The 19240-nt window shown below is 40.0% G+C and overlaps 1 protein-coding gene across 1 annotated transcript in view; it reads right to left on the bottom strand.

Annotated features, from left to right (window-relative positions):
* arrdc1a (arrestin domain containing 1a) overlaps positions 1-12993 on the bottom strand; it is a 96803-nt gene extending 83810 nt beyond the window's left edge. Inside the window, exons 1-3 of the mRNA XM_061928218.1 lie at positions 12791-12993; positions 634-744; positions 396-446 (exon numbers count right to left, since the gene is read on the bottom strand). Of these exons, the coding sequence (XP_061784202.1) occupies positions 396-446; positions 634-744; positions 12791-12908 (280 nt within the window). The 5' untranslated portion in view covers positions 12909-12993. The remainder of the gene's footprint in view (positions 1-395; positions 447-633; positions 745-12790) is intronic.
* Positions 12994-19240: the final 6247 nt, after the last annotated feature.

Below are 19240 nucleotides of genomic sequence, written 5' to 3'. Positions count from 1 at the left end.
TGTTGGTTGAGTTTAGCTTAAACTTAAATGAGTGAAGGGGTGGTAAGAAGCACATGACTAATTTGAAAATGGGGTTTGTCTGCGGAAGCTGCCTGTCGGACAGCATCACGGCTTACTTCAGCTAAGAAAACTTTAATACTAGGTAAGAAGGCAAAACACTTTTCATGTTGTAGCAAATTTAGATTTTTTTGTGGCCGCTATATAAGTAATATGTTCCATGAAAGTTACATCCATTCATCAAATGTATCTATATAAACACTTATAACTTTTAAGTCGTTTCTACAGCTACTCGATTAAAGAAACATTTTGAAACGTTATGATGCATTTTAGCGTTTTAATCACCACAACGTTTTACTCGTGTCATAGATGCATGGTGTGTCATGGGGGTGTCTTACATGGAATGTGAAACTTGAAGGCAAACAAATGATTTTCTTGTTTCAGTGTTCCTGGATAGGGCAGAGAGACGTCATATATATATGCATCAGTCAGGGGAGGCAGAGGAGGCACATTAAACTTCATCACACATCACTGAAACATATGACAACCACAGTAACCAAGACAACAATTTAATTTCCCCTCAGGGATTAATAAAGTATTTGTGATTCTGAACACAGAAAAAAAAAAATAACTTACCTTTGTCTGCAACAGAGATTGTGTTGTTGAAGTACTGTTCCTGAAATGTCCATGCTGTATCATTTACTTTATTGGTGATGCCACAGAAGCCATTGCAGTTCACCTTAATGGCTGCAAAGAAAAACAACAGACATTGTTGGTATGAGTTATTTTGGCCACAGACACATTATTTTGTCATTCTTATTCACTGGTTGATAACACAGGTTTCCACAAAGTTCAATGTAGAACATGTTCACCAGTTTACCAGCTGCGTGCCTGAACTGCTTTAAGAGGGAAAAGAAGTTACTGCACTTCCTGGTAGAAAGAAAGAAGGTCAATTAGGGGGTGTGTGTGTTTAAGTAATCAACAAAAAAAGGTTTGTTATTGGATTAAAACTGATAGTAGAGGATGGTTGCTAGCTACAAAGTACCGCTGAGGGGCTGGGCGATATATCGATATACTCGATATATCGGGGGTTTGTCTCTGTGCGATATAGAAAATGACTATATCGTGATATTCGAGTATACGTTCTCACGCAGTTGCTTTTAGCTGCAGGCATTACACTACAGGCGTTTCTCACTCTTTCTAGTCTCTTCTTCTCACAGAGACTTAAACAAGTGCACCTTCTTACATATGTCACTACGTATACGCCCTCGCAGAGCAGAGAGGTAGCAGTATGGCTAAAGTTAGCTGTGGTACAAGTGGTAATACGAGAGAAAGAAGGTGCAAATCTGGTAACAAATGAAGGAAGAATTAATTCCCAAGAAAAACAGCAAGGGGTTCATCGTCTGGCGGTGGTTTGGCTTTAAGTGGGAATATGTCAAACAGACACCCGTAATTTGTCAAGTGTGGGGCAAAAGCGTTGCTACAAAAAGTAGCATTACTGCTAATATGTAGCATCACTTGAAAAGTCACTTGCTACAGAATGAAGAGTGCTTGAAACTCCGCATGTCAACATCTCCGTTCGGTGCCACACCAACAAAATGCCGAAGCAACCATTTCCACATCAACACCGTATGAAAAAAATAGTCCACGACATAAGGAGATAACGCCCGCCGGAACCTACTACATAGCGAAGGACGTATACAATTTCATTTCCTATTATGCAGCTAAATTTTATTTGACAGTTATTGAAATATCTTGTGTGACATCATGCACAAAGGTGCACATTATTTGTTTTAAACTATTGTAGTGGCGTTCTGTACAAAAAGTGCACTTTAATTTAGTGTTGTTTTGATTTGTCATCTTAGTGACATCATGCACAAAAGTGCACTTATAGCTTGTTTTAAAATGTCTCTGAGAATCTTGCACTTTCTGTTTTGAAATGACATGAATGTTTGTGTCACTGCTTAATAACTGTTTAATAAATACAGTTTTGGTAAATTGAGTTAGTTGTGATTTCCCTCTCTGCATGAAAGTTTAAAATGAGCATATATTAATGCAGTATGAACAATAATGTTTTAATGTAGACACATAGAATCATCATACTGCTGTGATTATATGCATCAAATGTTCATTCAAGGCTAAGGCAAAATATCGCGATATATCGTGTATCGTGACATGGCCTAAAAATATCGAGATATTAAAAAAAGGCCATATCGCCCAGCCCTACGCTGAGGTTTGAAGAAGGTCAGGCACAAGTATGTTGGAGTAATCAAATTAATGTGTGCACAAAAATTACCTAGCTTGATAAAAAGGTGTTTGCTAACGTACTGGCACTTGAAGGTAGAACTCGCGATATGGAGATTCCTGCAGAAGAATTGGACAATGGCGCAAAACTGGAGAGTCACTTTCTTAAGAAGGAGAAAGACTGTACAGAGCCCATTTGTGTTGTATGGTATACCGGTACTAACAAAGTACCGTGGTACTAATGAAGTAAAAAACGTACTATACTGCTGGTTAGGGATGTAAATCACTTTGTAATGGCCGATTCAATTCGCATTTTGATAGATGGGTTATGATACGATTAAAAAATTATTTATAAAAAAGAACAATTTGATGCTATTTCCATCCATCCATTTTCTACCGCTTATTCCCTTTTGGGGTCGCGGGAGGCGCTGGAGCCTATCTCAGCTACAATCGGGCGGAAGGCGGGGTACACCCTGGACAAGTCGCCACCTCATCGCAGGGCCAACACAGATAGACAGACAACTTTCACACTCACATTCACACACTAGGGCCAATTTAGTGTTGCCAATCAACTTATCCCCAGGTGCATGTCTTTGGAGATGGGAGGAAGCTGGAGTACCCGGAGGGAACCCACGCAGTCACGGGGAGAACATGCAAACTCCACACAGAAAGATCCCGAGCCCAGGATTGAACCCAAGACTACTCAGGACCTTTGTATTGTGAGGCAGATGCACTAACCCCTCTCCCACCGTGCTGCCCATCCATCCATCCATTTTCTACCGCTTAATCCCTTCGAGGTCGCGGGGGGCCCTGGAGCCTATCTCAGCTACAATCGGGCGGAAGGCGGTGTACACCCTGGACAAGTCGCCACCTCATCGCAGGGCCAACACAGATAGACAGACAACTTTCACACTCACATTCACACACTAGGGCCAATTTTAGTGTTGCCAATCAACCTATCCCCAGGTGCATGTCTTTGGAGGTGGGAGGAAGCCGGAGTACCCGGAGGGAACCCACGCAGTCACGGGGAGGACATGCAAACTCCACACAGAAAGATCCTGAGCCCAGGATTGAACCCAGGACTATTCAGGACCTTCGTATTGTGAGGCAGACGCACTAACCCCTCTTCCACCGTGCTGCCCCCGTGCTGCCCAATTTGATGCTATTTGATTTAGTGAATTAATGATTTGATACGATTCAGTTTAGTATATGAATGATTCAATACGATTTTATTCAATGTATGAACGATTCGATTCTATGGTTAAAATTTGTGATGGACACATTATTTTCTGCACCACAAAAGAACACAAGCATTCCTTCCTGTGCGTACACTCCTCATGTTAGATAGATAGTTAGAACCTTGGCACCAAGCATTCAGACTACGTAGATCTGATCTGCAAGATCTGATGAAAACTACTTGGATGATAGGTAAGACATCTTCTAAAACAACTGATCAGTTGAATGCCATGAAAATAATAACGTAATGAATGAGAATACTTTAGGCACATTCATCTTCAAATATAAAAAAAGCACATTTTATAAAAGTGACATGCTTCAAGTTCCAGTATTGTAAAATTTTTAAATCACAACATATATCCCCAGAAATGTTAAATAAAGTAAAAAGGTCAAATACATTTATTTTCCACGAGTCACAGACGCCTACAGGTTCTAGTCAATGGCTTGATTGGGGGGCGGGACTTCTGGGACAAGGATGCTAAGTGACGTGTGTTGTGGAGTTGAAAGGGGAAAAGGAAAGTTGCCGGAAAAGAGAGCGGGACACGGAGATTGAGCGCTTTGTACGAGCACATTGCATTTTGTGGGAAAAAAGAAAGAAACTGGGAAACTGTCTGAGCAGCCATACTTGGGATGTTACAATATTGACGGATGACACAGCACGGAGATGGTCCGCGGTGTTGACGTTACGTATCTTGCGGGTAATTATTTGATGGGCAGCCGTGACTCTCGCGTTGTTTTCAAGATAAACTGTCAACTGATTGCTAGTCTTGCGCGACACCGGGACCATGTATGACCATGTATGACCATGTAGTCTCCAGTTACGTAAGTAATGTAGCAACCCCCTCTTGTGTCGTTTTAAAGACAAAAAACGTCAACTGATTTCTAGTTTGGCGCGATAACTGGTTTATGTCTTTATACTCGATTAAACTATAGATTCACAACTGAACCTTATCAATTGAGGGCACCTTAACTGGATATCCGGTCGCATCGGTTTAGGGATGTCCCAATCCGATATTTGGATCGGATCGGCCGCCGATATTTGCAAAAAAAATGCGTATCGGCAAGGCATGGGAAAATGCCTATCCAGATCCAGTTTTAAAAAAACTCCGGTCCGTGTTTTGCAACGCACCGATTTAAATAATACATTCCACTTTTCTGCTGCTCCCTAATTTCCGTTCCGCATTTTCCAGCACACCTTCAACACATCCACAGGTCTGTGGATTCTCACGCAGTTGCTTTTAGCTGCTGGCATTACACAACAGGCTCTTTTCGCTCTTTCCTGTGTCTCTCTCTCACAGACAGCAAGTGCACCTTCTTACACACGTCACATACTGTCACGTCATACGTCCTCTCCGAGCAGAGAGGTAGCAGCATGGCTAACGTTAGCTGTGATGCTAGCGCAGCCGTGCGAGCAACCTTCCCTCTAAGGTGCGCGCCTGTGCAATTGTGCACTGCTCAAGCGTCCTCTGTGCACGGCAAATCTATGCCACGCACAAAATCAAATAAAAAAATAAGCGCAAAACAATTTTCGACACACCGACACGACAAAGAAAACAGTTTTCGTCATCATTGTTCAAATATTGTAACGTCTGTCGAGACGCTTATCTCCATTCGGTGCCACACGCCCACACCATCAAAATGCCGAGGCAAACATTTCCAGATCAACACCGTATGAAAAAAATAGTGATTTTTTTAGTTGTGATTATTATTAATGCAGTATGAAGAAGAATGTTTTGTTCATTCAAGGCTAAGGCAAAATATCGAGATATATATCGTGTATCGCAATATGGCCTTAAAATATCGCAATATTAAAAAAAGGCCATATCGCCCAGCCCTAGTTCAATGATGCCATTTCTGTTTGTCATGTATAATTTTGTCTATTTTGTGTTTATCCTTGAATAAAAAAGGTCAGTTTCTTGTTACCAACCATTGTGTATTATTCAAACTCCCCTAATTCAGCTGGCTAGTTGTTATCAAGAGTACTAAAACCCTTTTCAACATGATTCTGACAACTAAGTAGGCTAAATAACTTTAAACTTTAATACATGCTCAGATAGGCCAGTATCGGTCAGTATCGGTATCGGATCGGAAGTGCAAAGATAATATCGGTATCGGATCGGAAGTGCAAAAACCTGGATCGGGACATCCCTACATCGGTTTAACGTTAACAAGTCTACTGCCGGTATAGTACCTACTTCTTTATTTTCACGAACATGCTGGTGCACAGCGGTGACGCTGTTGGTAATATGAGCCGAGTTAACAGACATGCAGAACACATACAAGCAGAAACAGCGAACTGTAGAGTCAGAGGAGGGAAAATGGCAGAAAAAACAATTCTACCGGTCAATAAAGAATATGAAGGTATTTTGCCTTTGAACCATAACTATAAAGGTGAATTGGTGAATTGATGAATTGATTAACGTGGACCCCGACTTAAACAAGTTGAAAAACTTATTCGGGTGTTACCATTTAGTGGTCAATTGTACAGAATATGTACTGTACTGTGCAATCTACTAATATGTCTAATACAAGTTTCAATCAATCAATTAAGCTATATACTCTAAAGCACTGCTATGCAAGCCAAAGGTTGAAATTCTTCAAACTTAGAAAACAAGGACATTTACAACCATCCAGATATGCACAAGGAGTTTAAAGCCCGACAGTTATTGTAGTAAACTAACTCGTAAACAACTTAAACTTAAACTTTCAACTTAAACAAGTTGAAAAACGTATTGGGGTGTTACCATTTAGTGGTCAATTGTACGGAATATGTACTTCACTGTGCAACCTACTAATAAAAGTCTCAATCAATCAATCAAACTCACCTGTTATGCCCATATAGATACAGCACGTAGAAGCCACATAGAGATGGTTGGGTTGGGTTAGGTTAGGTTACTTTGTTATTACCTGATGGTAAACTTGTTTTGCAGTCAGCAAGATCAAGACATCCATTAAAACATACAGGAAAAAGTAAAATCTTACATATGCAATACAAAGACCTACCATATACAAGCATTACAAACATTGGTAGGGTTATAACATTGTAAATTTGTAAATGTACTCAAAGTAGGGATGTCCCGATCCAGGTTTTTGCACTTCCGATCCGATACCGATATTGTTTTTGCATTTCCGATCCGATACCGATACTGACCGATACTGGCCTATCCGAGCATGAATTAAAGTTTAAAGTTATTTAGCCTACTTAGTTGTCAGAATCCTGTTGAAAAGGGTTTTAGTACTCTTGATAACAACTAGCCAGCTGAATTAGGGGAGTTTGAATAATACACAATGGTTGGTAACAAGAAACTGACCTGTTTATTCAAGGATAAACACAAAATAGACAAAATTATACATGACAAACAGAAATGGCATCATTGAACTAGGGCTGGGCGATATGGCCTTTTTTTAATATTGCAATATTTTAAGGCCATATTGCGATACACAATATATATCTCGATATTTTGCCTTAGCCTTGAATGAACACTTTATGCATATAATCACAGCAGTATGATGATTCTATGTGTTTTGATTGATTGATTGAGACTTTTATTAGTAGGTTGCACAGTGAAGTACATATTCCGTACAATTGACCACTAAATGGTAACACCCCAATAAGTTTTTCAACTTGTTTAAGTCGGGGTCCACTTAAATTGATTCATGATACAGATATATACTATCAGATATATACTAAAGTTAAAGTTAAAGTACCAATGATTGTCACACACACACTAGGTGTGGCGAAATTATTCTCTGCATTTGACCCATCACCCTTGATCACCCCCTGGGAGGTGAGGGGAGCAGTGGGCAGCAGCGGTGGCCGCGCCCGGGAATCATTTTTGGTGATTTAACCCCCAAAGTACGACCCTTGATGCTGAGTGCCAAGCAGGGAGGTAATGGGTCCCATTTTTATAGTCTTTGGTATGACTCGGCCGGGGTTTGAACTCGCAACCTACCGATCTCAGGGCGGACACTCTAACCACTAGGCCACTGAGTATCATCATAATACAGTCATCACACAAGATAATCACATTGAATTATTTACATTATTTATAATCCAGGGTGTGGAGGGGGGGCGCCGGATGTAAGTGTCAAAAAGACAGCCAAAAGAGTTTGATATGAGAATAAATCTAAAGTTAAAATATAGGGTAGAAATACACCCATTTGCAGGAAATGTAGTCTTGATTTTCAAAATTTTCTTTCAAGGCTTGCATGTCAACATTAAAACATTCTTCTTCATACTGCATTAATATATGCTACTTTTAAACTTTCATGCAGAGAAGGAAATCACAACTAAACAAATTACTATTTTTTTCATACGGTGTTGATGTGGACATTATTGCCTCAGCATTTTGATGGTGTGGGTGTGTGGCACCGAATGGAGATAAGCGTCTCGACAGACGTCACAATATTTGAACAATGATGACGAAAACTGTTTTTATCGTGTCGGTGTATTGAAAATTGTTATGCGCTTATTTTTTTATTAGATTTTGTGCATGGCATAGATTTACTATGCGCAGAGGACGCTTAAACAGTGCGCAATTGCACAGGCGAGCACCTTAGAGGGAGCGTTGCTCGCACGGCTGCGCTAGCATCACAGCTAACGTTAGCCATGCTGCTACCGCTCTGCTCGGGGAGGACGTATACGTATGTGACGTATGACGTGACAGTATGTGACGTGTGTCGTGACAGTATGTGACGTGTGTAAGAAGGTGCGCTGCTGTCTGTGAGAGGGAGACACAGGAAAGAGTGAGAAGAGCCTGTCGTGTAATGCCAGCAGCTAAAAGCAACTGCGTGAGAATTCACAGACATGTGGATGTGTTGAAGGTGTGCTGTAAAATGCGGAACGGAAATTACGGAGCAGCAGAAAAGTGGAATGTATTATTTAAATCGGTGTGTTGGAAAACACGGACCGGAGTTTTTTTTTAAACTGGATCTGGATCGGCATTTTCCCATGCCTTGCTGATACGCAATTTTTGGCAAATATCGGCAGCCGATCCGATCCAAATATCGGATCGGGACATCTCTAACTCAAAGTCCCCCATAAAAAGAATAAAAAATATAAAATCTCAATCAGACAATATTTGGGAAAAGCCAGAATAAAGAATCATAAATAAATAAATAAATAAATTACACCAACACAAATAGCGCAAGAAGTGGAACTACAACGTGTTTAGTTCTGTGGTGGCAGCTGGGACAAAACTACATCTGTACCATTTTGTTTTGCCTCTCGGGAAAATCATGGGACCAGGAAGAAAGACAAAACAGGTTCTATAAAAGCATGGTAAAACATAATCATGATGGTCTTGTCAACATTAAAATGAGACAGTTTTCTCAGACAGTATAAACGCTGGTGAGCCTTTTTACACATCGCATCAGTTATCTTCAAATGTCAGTTGTTCAACAATTTAAGTCCCAATCTATTTATACTTCGGCACATATTCAATGACCTGGTTTTTAATCACAGTTGGTTGGTTCACATGCAGTCTCTTACAAAAGTCAATCAGCATGTCTTTTGTTTTTGATATGTTGAGCTGGAGGTAAGACTCATCAACACCAGTGTACAGAATCATCAATAATTGGACCTTTCATCTCCATGTAGCAAACTAACATTTACTGAATCAATAGTATATTTGATTATTTTTCTGTTGCCATAATGTGTACACATGTTTGTGTACAAAATAAATAACAGGGGAGACAACACACAACTTTGTGGTGAGCTGCTAGAAGTATTTTTCCTGACAGAAAAAACATTGCTGACCCTGACTTTATTAAAAAAAAAAAAAAAAAAAAAAGCATTCAGCCCATGAAGTTATTAGTCAGGTTAAAGTCCTCAGTAAACCTTCCAATCAGGATATGAGGCAGGATGGCCCAGTGCCAATTATTAGCATATTAGCGGAGTCAAAACCACCTATGTAGCTTAAACTGATGCAAAGTGAATAGACTGAATTTTGTAACGAATTCCTACAATTTGTGTTATATCATAAACAATGTGTGTTTTATCTGCTACATGTCTTATCTGTATATTTTTAGTTTGTAGTATTCAATTATTGTATTTGTCTTAAAGCATAAACCATAAGTGGCAACCATGCATCATGAAGCATTTAATACAATGTCAATAAATCTTTCTATTCTATTGTAACCTAATCCTAGATTATGGCAGGCTATAGTAATCAGTCGCATCAAAAATATTTTCAAGGTTATGTAGCTCAAACTAGTTAAGGCCGCTGCTAATATAAAAAAAATGTGTAACTATCATTTTCCTTTTCAAACTACAGACGTCTGGTACTTTCGGTGCTTTGGTGTACAGTCGCAAGCAATCTGTCATTCAAGATGTTTTTGAGCAGCATGCAAAGTACTCAAAGGATTCCAAACGCTAAAAGGCTCAACATGGTAGTGGCTGAGTACATCTGTATGGATGTATATGTACACACACACATACATATATATATATATATATACACACACATATATACAGTATATATATATATATATATATATATATATATATATATATATATATATATATATATATATATATATATATATATATATATATATATATATATATACACATACATACATACATATATACACGCACACACACACACACACACACACACACACATATATATATATTAGGGCTGGGCGATATATCGTAGGTTTAGCTCTGTGCGTTATAGAAAATGACTATATCGTGATATTAGAGTATACGTTCTCACGCAGTTGCTGCGGGGCATTAAACTGCATGCATTTCTCACTCTTTCCTGTCTCTCCTTCTCACAGAGACTTTAAAACAAGCACATCTTACATACGTCACATACTGTTACGTGAGCAACGTCACACGGTCCCGCAGAGCGAGAGGTAGCGACATGGTAACGTTAGCTGTAATGCTAACAGCTAACGGTGTGGATTGAGTGGTAATACGAGAGAAAGAAGGTGCGAATCTGGTAACAAATAGAGGAAGAATTCATTCCCAAGAAAAACAGCACGGGGTCCATCGTCTGACGGTGGTTTGGCTTCAAGCGGGAATATGTCTTTACATCATGTCAACATCCCCGTTCGGTGCCACACCAACGTTTTTTTGTTTTTTTTTGGTTTGTTTTTTAACCTTTATTTATAAACTGCAACATTTACAAACAGCTGAGAAATAATAATCAAAATAATAAGGGTGTAACGGTACGTGTATTTGTATCGAACCGTTTCGGTACGGGGATTTCGGTTCGGTGGTGTACTGAACGAGTTTCCACACGGACATATTAAGTAGCGTACTGCACGTTGTGTAAACAATACTCAAAATGCCGGACTTTTGAGGCATTAAGGAAACTCCGCCCTGACAGCGCCGCAAAAGAAGACATGTCCGGTGAAAAGAGGACGTATGGTCAGTCTATCGTAGCCCGTTAGCTGCTAGCATGCTAGCAAAAGAGGACATGTCCGGTGAAACCGATCGCTGCTAGCATGCTAGCAGCGACTGGGCTAGGTCCTGACCATACGTCCTCTTTTGCGGGGCTGTCCGGGCGGTGTTTTTTAAATGCCTCAAATGTCCGGCATTTTGAGTTAGGGTTGCGTGTATTTTCAATGTACGTTCAGGGTTGAGAAGGTTAAAAACAAAACAAATTGTGCATGCAGCATCATTCGTGAGGGAAGGGGAGAGACAGAGAGAGCGAGAGAGTTGTGATAAACGCGCATGCGTCGTCAGGCTCTACTTTTTATCCATAGATTTAGACTTGCTGTATACATCCTACCAAGTCAGACCTACACTGTTTCAATGTCCATTTCTCTGATGATACAATTGTTGATGACTGAAGTGATGATAAGAACCAAGCCTAACCCCCCCCCTCCTCCACATCCCACACCCCAGATTGTAAAAAATGTAAATAATTCAATGTATATACTCTGATGATTATCTTGTGTGATGATTGTATTATGATGATAGTATATATCTGATAGTATATATCTGTATCATGAATCAATTTAAGTGTACAAGTTGAAAAACGTATTCGGGTGTTACCATTTAGTGATCAATTGCACAGAATATGTACTTCACTGTGCAATCTACTAATAAAAGTCTCAATCAATCAATCAATCAATCAGATTTAATTTTTTATTATCAGGGGTGTCAAAAGTGTGCATTTTTGTAACATTTTCCTTGTTTTATTTGGCAAGTTGAAAGAACATGGCGCCAGTATGCTGGGTTTTTTTCCAATAAAATACTGGAAAGGATAGAAATGTAGTTTGTCTCTTTTATCCGATTATTAATCGATTAATCAAAGTAATAATCGACAGATTAATCGATTATCAAATGAATCGTTAGTTGCAGCCCTAATATATATATATATATATATATATATACACATATATACACACACACACACACACACACACACACACACACACACACACACACACACACACACACACACACACACACACACACACACACACAGTGATTCAAAAAGAAAACGCCAAAATCATCACGTATTTATTCAGTTCTAAAGCATTATAACAGACTTCATAGACAGATCCCTGGACCTAACTGTGTGTGACTACTACAGCTCCACAGAAAAAAAAAGTTGTCTTTAACATATACGTTAAAGACAACGTTTATGTTTCATCGATGACATTACCATGAATTGATTAACGTGGACCCCGACTGAAACAAGTTGAAAAACGTATTCGGGTGTTACCATTTAGTGGTCAATTGTACGGAATATGTACTGTACTGTGCAATCTACGAATAAAAGTTTCAATCAATCAATCAATCAAAACCATTTAGTGGTCAATTGTACGGAATATGTACTGTACTGTGCAATCTACTAACAAAAGTTTCAATCAATAAATCAATCAACATGAAAGATCGAATAACTGGCGCGTTTGGGAGGAAATCTCATATCGTGTTGATGTTGTCCCTGCTGCAGGTGGTGGCCATATTGAGCACTTTTAAAGCATGAAATAAGTACGCAAATGTATGTACAACACGTGTTCAAGCTAGGTTTTCTATTGTTTTTTTGGTTTTTTTAAATATCGAGTGATAATTTTGGCATTTTCTTTTTTAATCATATGAGGCACGCACGCGCGCACAGGCCCCGAGACGCATGTTTTTCAAATAATTTCCCATGTATGTTCTAAACAAACACCACAAACCAATATGTATGCTTAATAACCTGAATGATTAGTAAATTACGTCAATCTAGTTTCCGACACTTTAGGTTCTGTTGTATTCTGAAGGATAGGCTTGTGCTTCCTTGTTAGACGAGATTAAGAGTTCCTGTCTTTCAGCATGAAGACGAATACATGTACTATTATGTTTCCTTACCTTTACAATATATCTTTTGTCCCACTTTGACTGTCACGGTTCCCGTGATGGATTCGCCGGGTGCATACACTTCTTTATTTCTGTCGAACGTGATCTCAAACGCCTCAATTTTACCCATGTTTGTCTCGATCCCACAAGGAACCCAACAGTCACCTGTGCAGCAAACCTTATACAAGTCCCGCCCCCTACAATGTGACGACACCCTAAACTGGCTCGTCTCGTTACCACAACACTTGCTTTCTTAACATATCAAATAGCTCAGGTGGTTACCTGCATTCTTTAGATTGTACATTTAGTTAGTTAGTCTTACCATGGTTAAAATACATAATCGGTGGCTTAGAATGTTTACCTCTCTGTACACAAAGGTTTGAAAGGGAGTGGTCGTTAGATCAGTGGTTCTCAAATGGGGGCACGCGTACCCCTGGGGGTACTTGAAGGTATGCCAATGGGTACGTGAGATTTTTTTTTTAATATTCTAAAAATAGCAACCATTCAAAAATCCTTTATAAATATATTTATTGAATAATACTTCAACAAAATATGAATGTAAGTTCATAAACTGAACATCAAATCAAGTAGGCTATTCCATTAATTACCATAAACCCAGAGTTTCCCCCATGCCATGATGGTTTGACCCGCACTAAAATGTCTGTCAAAAAGAACTGTGAAAAAAAATACAATGTTGACAGCTAGATTTTTTTTGGACATGTTCCATAAATATTGATGTTAAAGATTTATTTTTTTGTGAAGAAATGTTTAGAATTAAGTTCATGAATCCAGATGGATCTCTATTACAATCCCCAAAGAGGGCACTTTAAAGGCCTACTGAAACCCACTACTACCGACCAGGTAGTCTGATAGTTTATATATCAATGATGAAATTTTAACATTGCAACACATGCAAATACGGCCGGGTTAGCTTACTAAAGTGCAATTTTAAATTTTGCGCAAAATATCCTGTGACGTCAGCGCGTGACGTCACAGATTGTGGAGGACATTTTGGGACAGCATGGTGGCCAGTTATTAAGTCTTCTGTTTTTATCGCAAAATTCCACAGTATTCTGGACATCTGTGTTGGTGAATCTTTTGCAATTTGTTCAATGAACAATGGAGACAGCAAAGAAGAAAGCTGTAGGTGGGAAGCGCTGTATTGCGGCAGGTGTTGTGCTGGATAACGCACCCCCGCCGTAGAATGCACCCCTTGACTGTTGTGCCGGATAACACAGCCGGTGTTTCGTTGTTTACATTCCCAGAAGATGACAGTCAAGCTTTACCATTGGCCTGTGGAGAACTGGGACAACAGAGACTCTTACCAGGAGGACTTTGAGTTGGATGCGCAGACGCGGTACCGTGAGTACGCATGCAGCTGCAGCTTCCAAACATTTGATCGCTTGCCCGTACGTGCGTGCCGCTATGTGCATGTCACGTACGTAACGTTGGGGACTTTGGGGAAATATATGTGCTGTATGAACTTTGGGGAGGTGAACGGTACTTTGGGCTGTGGGATTGAGTGTGTTGTGCAGGTGTTTGAGTTGTATTGGCGGGTTATATGGACGGGAGGGGGGAGGTGTTTGTTATGCAGGATTAATTTGTGGCATATTAAATATAAGCCTGGTTGTGTTGTGGCTAATAGAGTATGTATATGTCTTGTGTTTATTTACTGTTTTAGTCATTCCCAGCTGAATATCAGGTCCCGCCCGCCTCTCACAGCATCTTCCCTATCTGAATCGCTCCCACTGCCCTCTAGTCCTTCACTCTCACTTTCCTCATCCACAAATCTTTCATCCTCGCACAAATTAATGGGGAAATCGTCGCTTTCTCGGTCCAAATCGCTCTCGCTGCTGGTGGCCATGACTGTAAACAACAGTGACGTGCGGTGAGGTTGATGGCTGGTGAGGCACTGACTTCATCACAGTCAGATTTACAAACATATGAACCCTAAAGAGTATCTTATTCACCATTTGATTGGCAGCAGTTAACGGGTTATGTTTAAAAGCTCATACCAGCATTCTTCCCTGCTTGGCACTCAGCATCAAGGGTTGGAATTGGGGGTTAAATCACCAAAAATGATTCCCAGGCGCAGCGCCGCTGCTGCCCACTGCTCGACCTCACCTCCCAGGGGGTGAACCAGGGGATGGGTCAAATGCAGAGGACAAATTTCATTACACCTAGTGTGTGTGTGACAATAATTGGTACTTTAACTTAACTTTAACTTTACGCACAAAAAAACACATTTAATAAAAAAAACGTTATTATGGTCTTACCTTTACTTAGAAATTAAGTCCATGCGCCGCAACTAAAGCCCTCACTTAAACTTTCCACGTGCAAGATTGAATCTATTTAAAAAAGTGTAACCGAGGGTTTATAAATGTCGCCTATACTGTATGAAACTACAAAATAACAAACACAGAGGCTCCAGTTTACACGAGGACCACTTTATTTACCTTCTTTCAAAAACCTCCGCAACGTGACATCACTTCCGCTCTTAGTGCCTTCAAAATAAGAGCTCAAGACATATACTGTATAACAGCGCATAACAGGAACTTAACATCACAAAGAGGAAAACCCATGAAAATTTGACGTCACTATGGGAAGTTTTGACGGAGCAGAAACGTGTCAACTCGTTGGGAGTTTCCTCCTCTCCCAGCTCGCTAGCCTCAATCTGAACCTTGGTATTTACCGTGATGACGGACTGGCAGTGTGTCGCACCTCGCCAAGGAGCAGCGAGAATACCAAGAAGCGCATATGCCAAATTTTCAAAGAGAACGGCCTACGGATCACGATTGAAGCCAACAAGCAAACCGTCAACTTCCTTGACGTCACTTTCAACCTGAGAAATAACAGCTACCAACCATTCACGAAACCCAACACAACACTCCAATACGTGCACCATGACAGCAACCACCCACCCACCACCACGAAAAGAATACCTACCGGAATTAATAAAAGGCTATCGATGCTGTCATCTAGCAAAGCTGAATTTGACCAAGCAACCCCCCCGTACCAAAAAGCCCTTGATGAAAGCGGATACAATTTCACCCTCACCTATGAACCCACGCCAGGAAACCAACCAAAAAAGAACAGAAAACGAAACGACATCATCTGGTACAACCCCCCATACAGCAAAAACGTCTCAACTAACATTGGACACAAATTCCTCAATCTGATTGACAAACACTTTCCCAAAGACAACATCCTAAGAAAAGTATTCAACAAGAACAACATTAAATTGAGCTACAGCTGTATGAACAATATACGACAAATCATCTCAAACCACAACAAAACAATTGCAAATGAGCCGTCGGCCCCCGGACAGAGCGACTCCAAAACCAACAAAGGCTGATGACATGGCACCCCAAACCATCACTGATGGTGGAAACTTTACACTAGACTTCAGGCAACGTGGATCCTGTGCCTCTCCTGTCTTCCTCCAGACTCTGGAACCTCGATTTCCAAAGGAAATGCAAAATTTGCATGGTTGGGTGATGGTTTGGGGTGCCATGTCATCTGCTGGTGTCGGTCCACTCTGTTTCCTGAGATCCAGGGTCAACGCAGCCGTCTACCAGCAAGTTTTAGAGCACTTCATGCTTCCTGCTGCTGACCTGCTCTATGGAGATGGAGATTTCAAGTTCCAACAGGACTTGGCGCCTGCACACAGCGCAAAATCTACCCGTGCCTGGTTTACGGACCATGGTATTTCTGTTCTAAATTGGCCCGCCAACTCCCCTGACCTTAGCCCCATAGAAAATCTGTGGGGTATTGTGAAAAGGAAGATGCAGAATGCCAGACCCAAAAACGCAGAAGAGTTGAAGGCCACTATCAGAGCAACCTGGGCTCTCATAACACCTGAGCAGTGCCAGAAACTCATCGACTCCATGCCACGCCGCATTAACGCAGTAATTGAGGCAAAAGGAGCTCCAACCAAGTATTGAGTATTGTACATGCTCATATTTTTCATTTTCATACTTTTCAGTTGGCCAACATTTCTAAAAATCCCCTTTTTGTATTAGCCTTAAGTAATATTCTAATTTTGTGACACACGGAATTTTGGATTTTCATTTGTTGCCACTTCAAATCATCAAAATTAAATGAAATAAACATTTGAATGCATCAGTCTGTGTGCAATGAATAAATATAATGTACAAGTTACACCTTTTGAATGCAATTACTGAAATAAATCAAGTTTTTCAAAATATTCTAATTTACTGGCTTTTACCTGTATTTACAGTGGTTTCAAATCTGCATGCACAACAGTGAATGGCTTAATCAATTTGTGAAGCCACTGTTGAATTGTCACTTGCCAATTAGCTCAGCATGATAGACCACAGTCTTTGGTTCTATTGTTGTGGATTTTAGCCTCAACTGGTGCAAAAGGAACATTATATTGTCAAATGTCTTGCCTTCCTGTTCTCCTGTTTGTTGCTCAGAATTGCCTTAATTTGCCAAAAATCGCCCGGTTTTCGCCAGGTTTTATTTACTGACATATATCTGTTTTTATTGCATAGGAGCCAAGCGTGCCTACTCCAGCAATCATGCTCCATAACACACACGAGGGGAACCCTTTGCAGGCACAAAGGATAACCCTATACCTGGATGGTATACAGGTTTTGACTGAGGACAGCAGCATAGACATATCATATGCTATGAGTGCATTAATGTCACTCTATATTGTTTTTGCTGTCCAGTACCCAAAGGAACTGAGAAAAACTCTTATTTTCATTGAAAGATTTGTGTTGGGGATCAAGGACCACAGTGTTGTACCCATTTCAGTGAAGAGACTATACAACTGTGTCGGAAGTGGGGAGTAGTGAGTAGATGTGTTGCAGCATGGGATTTCATGCGTTATGTTCTTGTTAATGGTCAAATTCCTTCTGCTGCCCTTTGTGTGTATATATTGATAAAAAAAATATCCCTTATTTAATACATATTTTGGACCAATACATTTTGTTTGATTTTGGCATAGTGACGTCTCTAGATTTCCATTATTGTTACAATATGTAACATTTTGAGTACTTGTTACATAACACTGAAAAGTATTTCAACATTATTTGAATCAATGTGAAAACTTTGTGGGATTCCCTCACTTTCTCATGATTCTGTTCCACTGTCAAAATTAGTACATACAGTATGTACACTGATTCTTTTCATTGGACCATGCATTATTTTATTGTTTGTAGATAGCTTACAATAAGGCGCAGTAAGTGCACCTTGGATTGATTGAACTAAAACTATTTTGTGTCTCTTTCTGCCATGTCACCATTGCTGGAGATTTATTTACACAAATTCACCTACTGAGGACAGTATGATGTGTCTGGCCTGTCATGTTGCTGATTCCACTGGACCTATGCTGACTTTTGACCTGTTCTCCCCTGGGACCTACACAGCCTCTCCTGTTTTGTTGGACTATCTTTAAATAAATGTTTTTCTCATTAAAATGTTTTGAATGTTTGTACAATGTCAACATGATAAATGACCACAATATAATATGAACTAAACTGATCTGTAGAATACAATATGGTTCTTTATAGAACCCTCAGAAGACAAGACGGTTATCGGTGAAAACCTTTGAAAAGGGATGTTTTTAGAACCCCCTGTGTCAGGTCTAGATGAAACCCTTGAAACATGAAAGAGTTCTTAGTGGAACTCCCTGTGTGGGTTCTAGATGAAACCTTTGAAATACAAAAGGGTTCTTAGTGGAACTCCCTGCATGGGTTCTAGATGAAACCCTTGAAATACGAAAGGGTTCTTAGTGGAGCTCCCTGCGTGGGTTCTAGATGAAACCCTTGAAATACAAAAGGGTTCTCAGTGGAACTCACTGTGTGGGTTCTAGATGAAACCCTTGAAATACGAAAGGGTTCTTAGTGGAACTCCCTTTGTGGGTTCTAGATGAAACCCTTGAAACATGGAAGGGTTCGTAGTGGAACTCCCTGCGTGGGTTCTTTGTAGAACCTCTCATGGGGGGTTCTGGGTGGAACCTTACACACACAGTTCTAGGTATAACCCTTCATGTTGGGTTCTAGGTAGAACCCTCCAAAAGAGTTCCAGGTGGAACCTTTATAAAAAGGTTCTACCTGGAGCCAAAAAGGGTTCTCCTATGAGGACGAGCCGAAGAACCTTATATGGTTCTACTTAGCACTTTTATTTCTAAGAGTGTAGCTGAAAGCAGACAGTAGCAGGCAGAAGCAGCAAGCAACATGCAAAATGCAAGATGCGCTAACGACAAGCACTTCTACGCAGTGCTACTGCACTGACGCATCACACACACCCTTTTTTTACAAACACACATATACATATATATATATATATATATATATATATATATATATATATACATACATACATATATATACATACATACATACATACATACATATATATACATACATACATACATACATACATATATATATATATATATGTATATATATATATATATATATATATATACAT

The sequence above is a fragment of the Nerophis lumbriciformis genome, linkage group LG33 (genome assembly GCF_033978685.3).
Source record: "Nerophis lumbriciformis linkage group LG33, RoL_Nlum_v2.1, whole genome shotgun sequence".
Taxonomy (NCBI): domain Eukaryota; kingdom Metazoa; phylum Chordata; class Actinopteri; order Syngnathiformes; family Syngnathidae; genus Nerophis; species Nerophis lumbriciformis.
The sequence above is the reverse complement of the archived record's forward strand: the minus strand, read 5'-3'. Positions and strand labels throughout refer to the sequence as shown.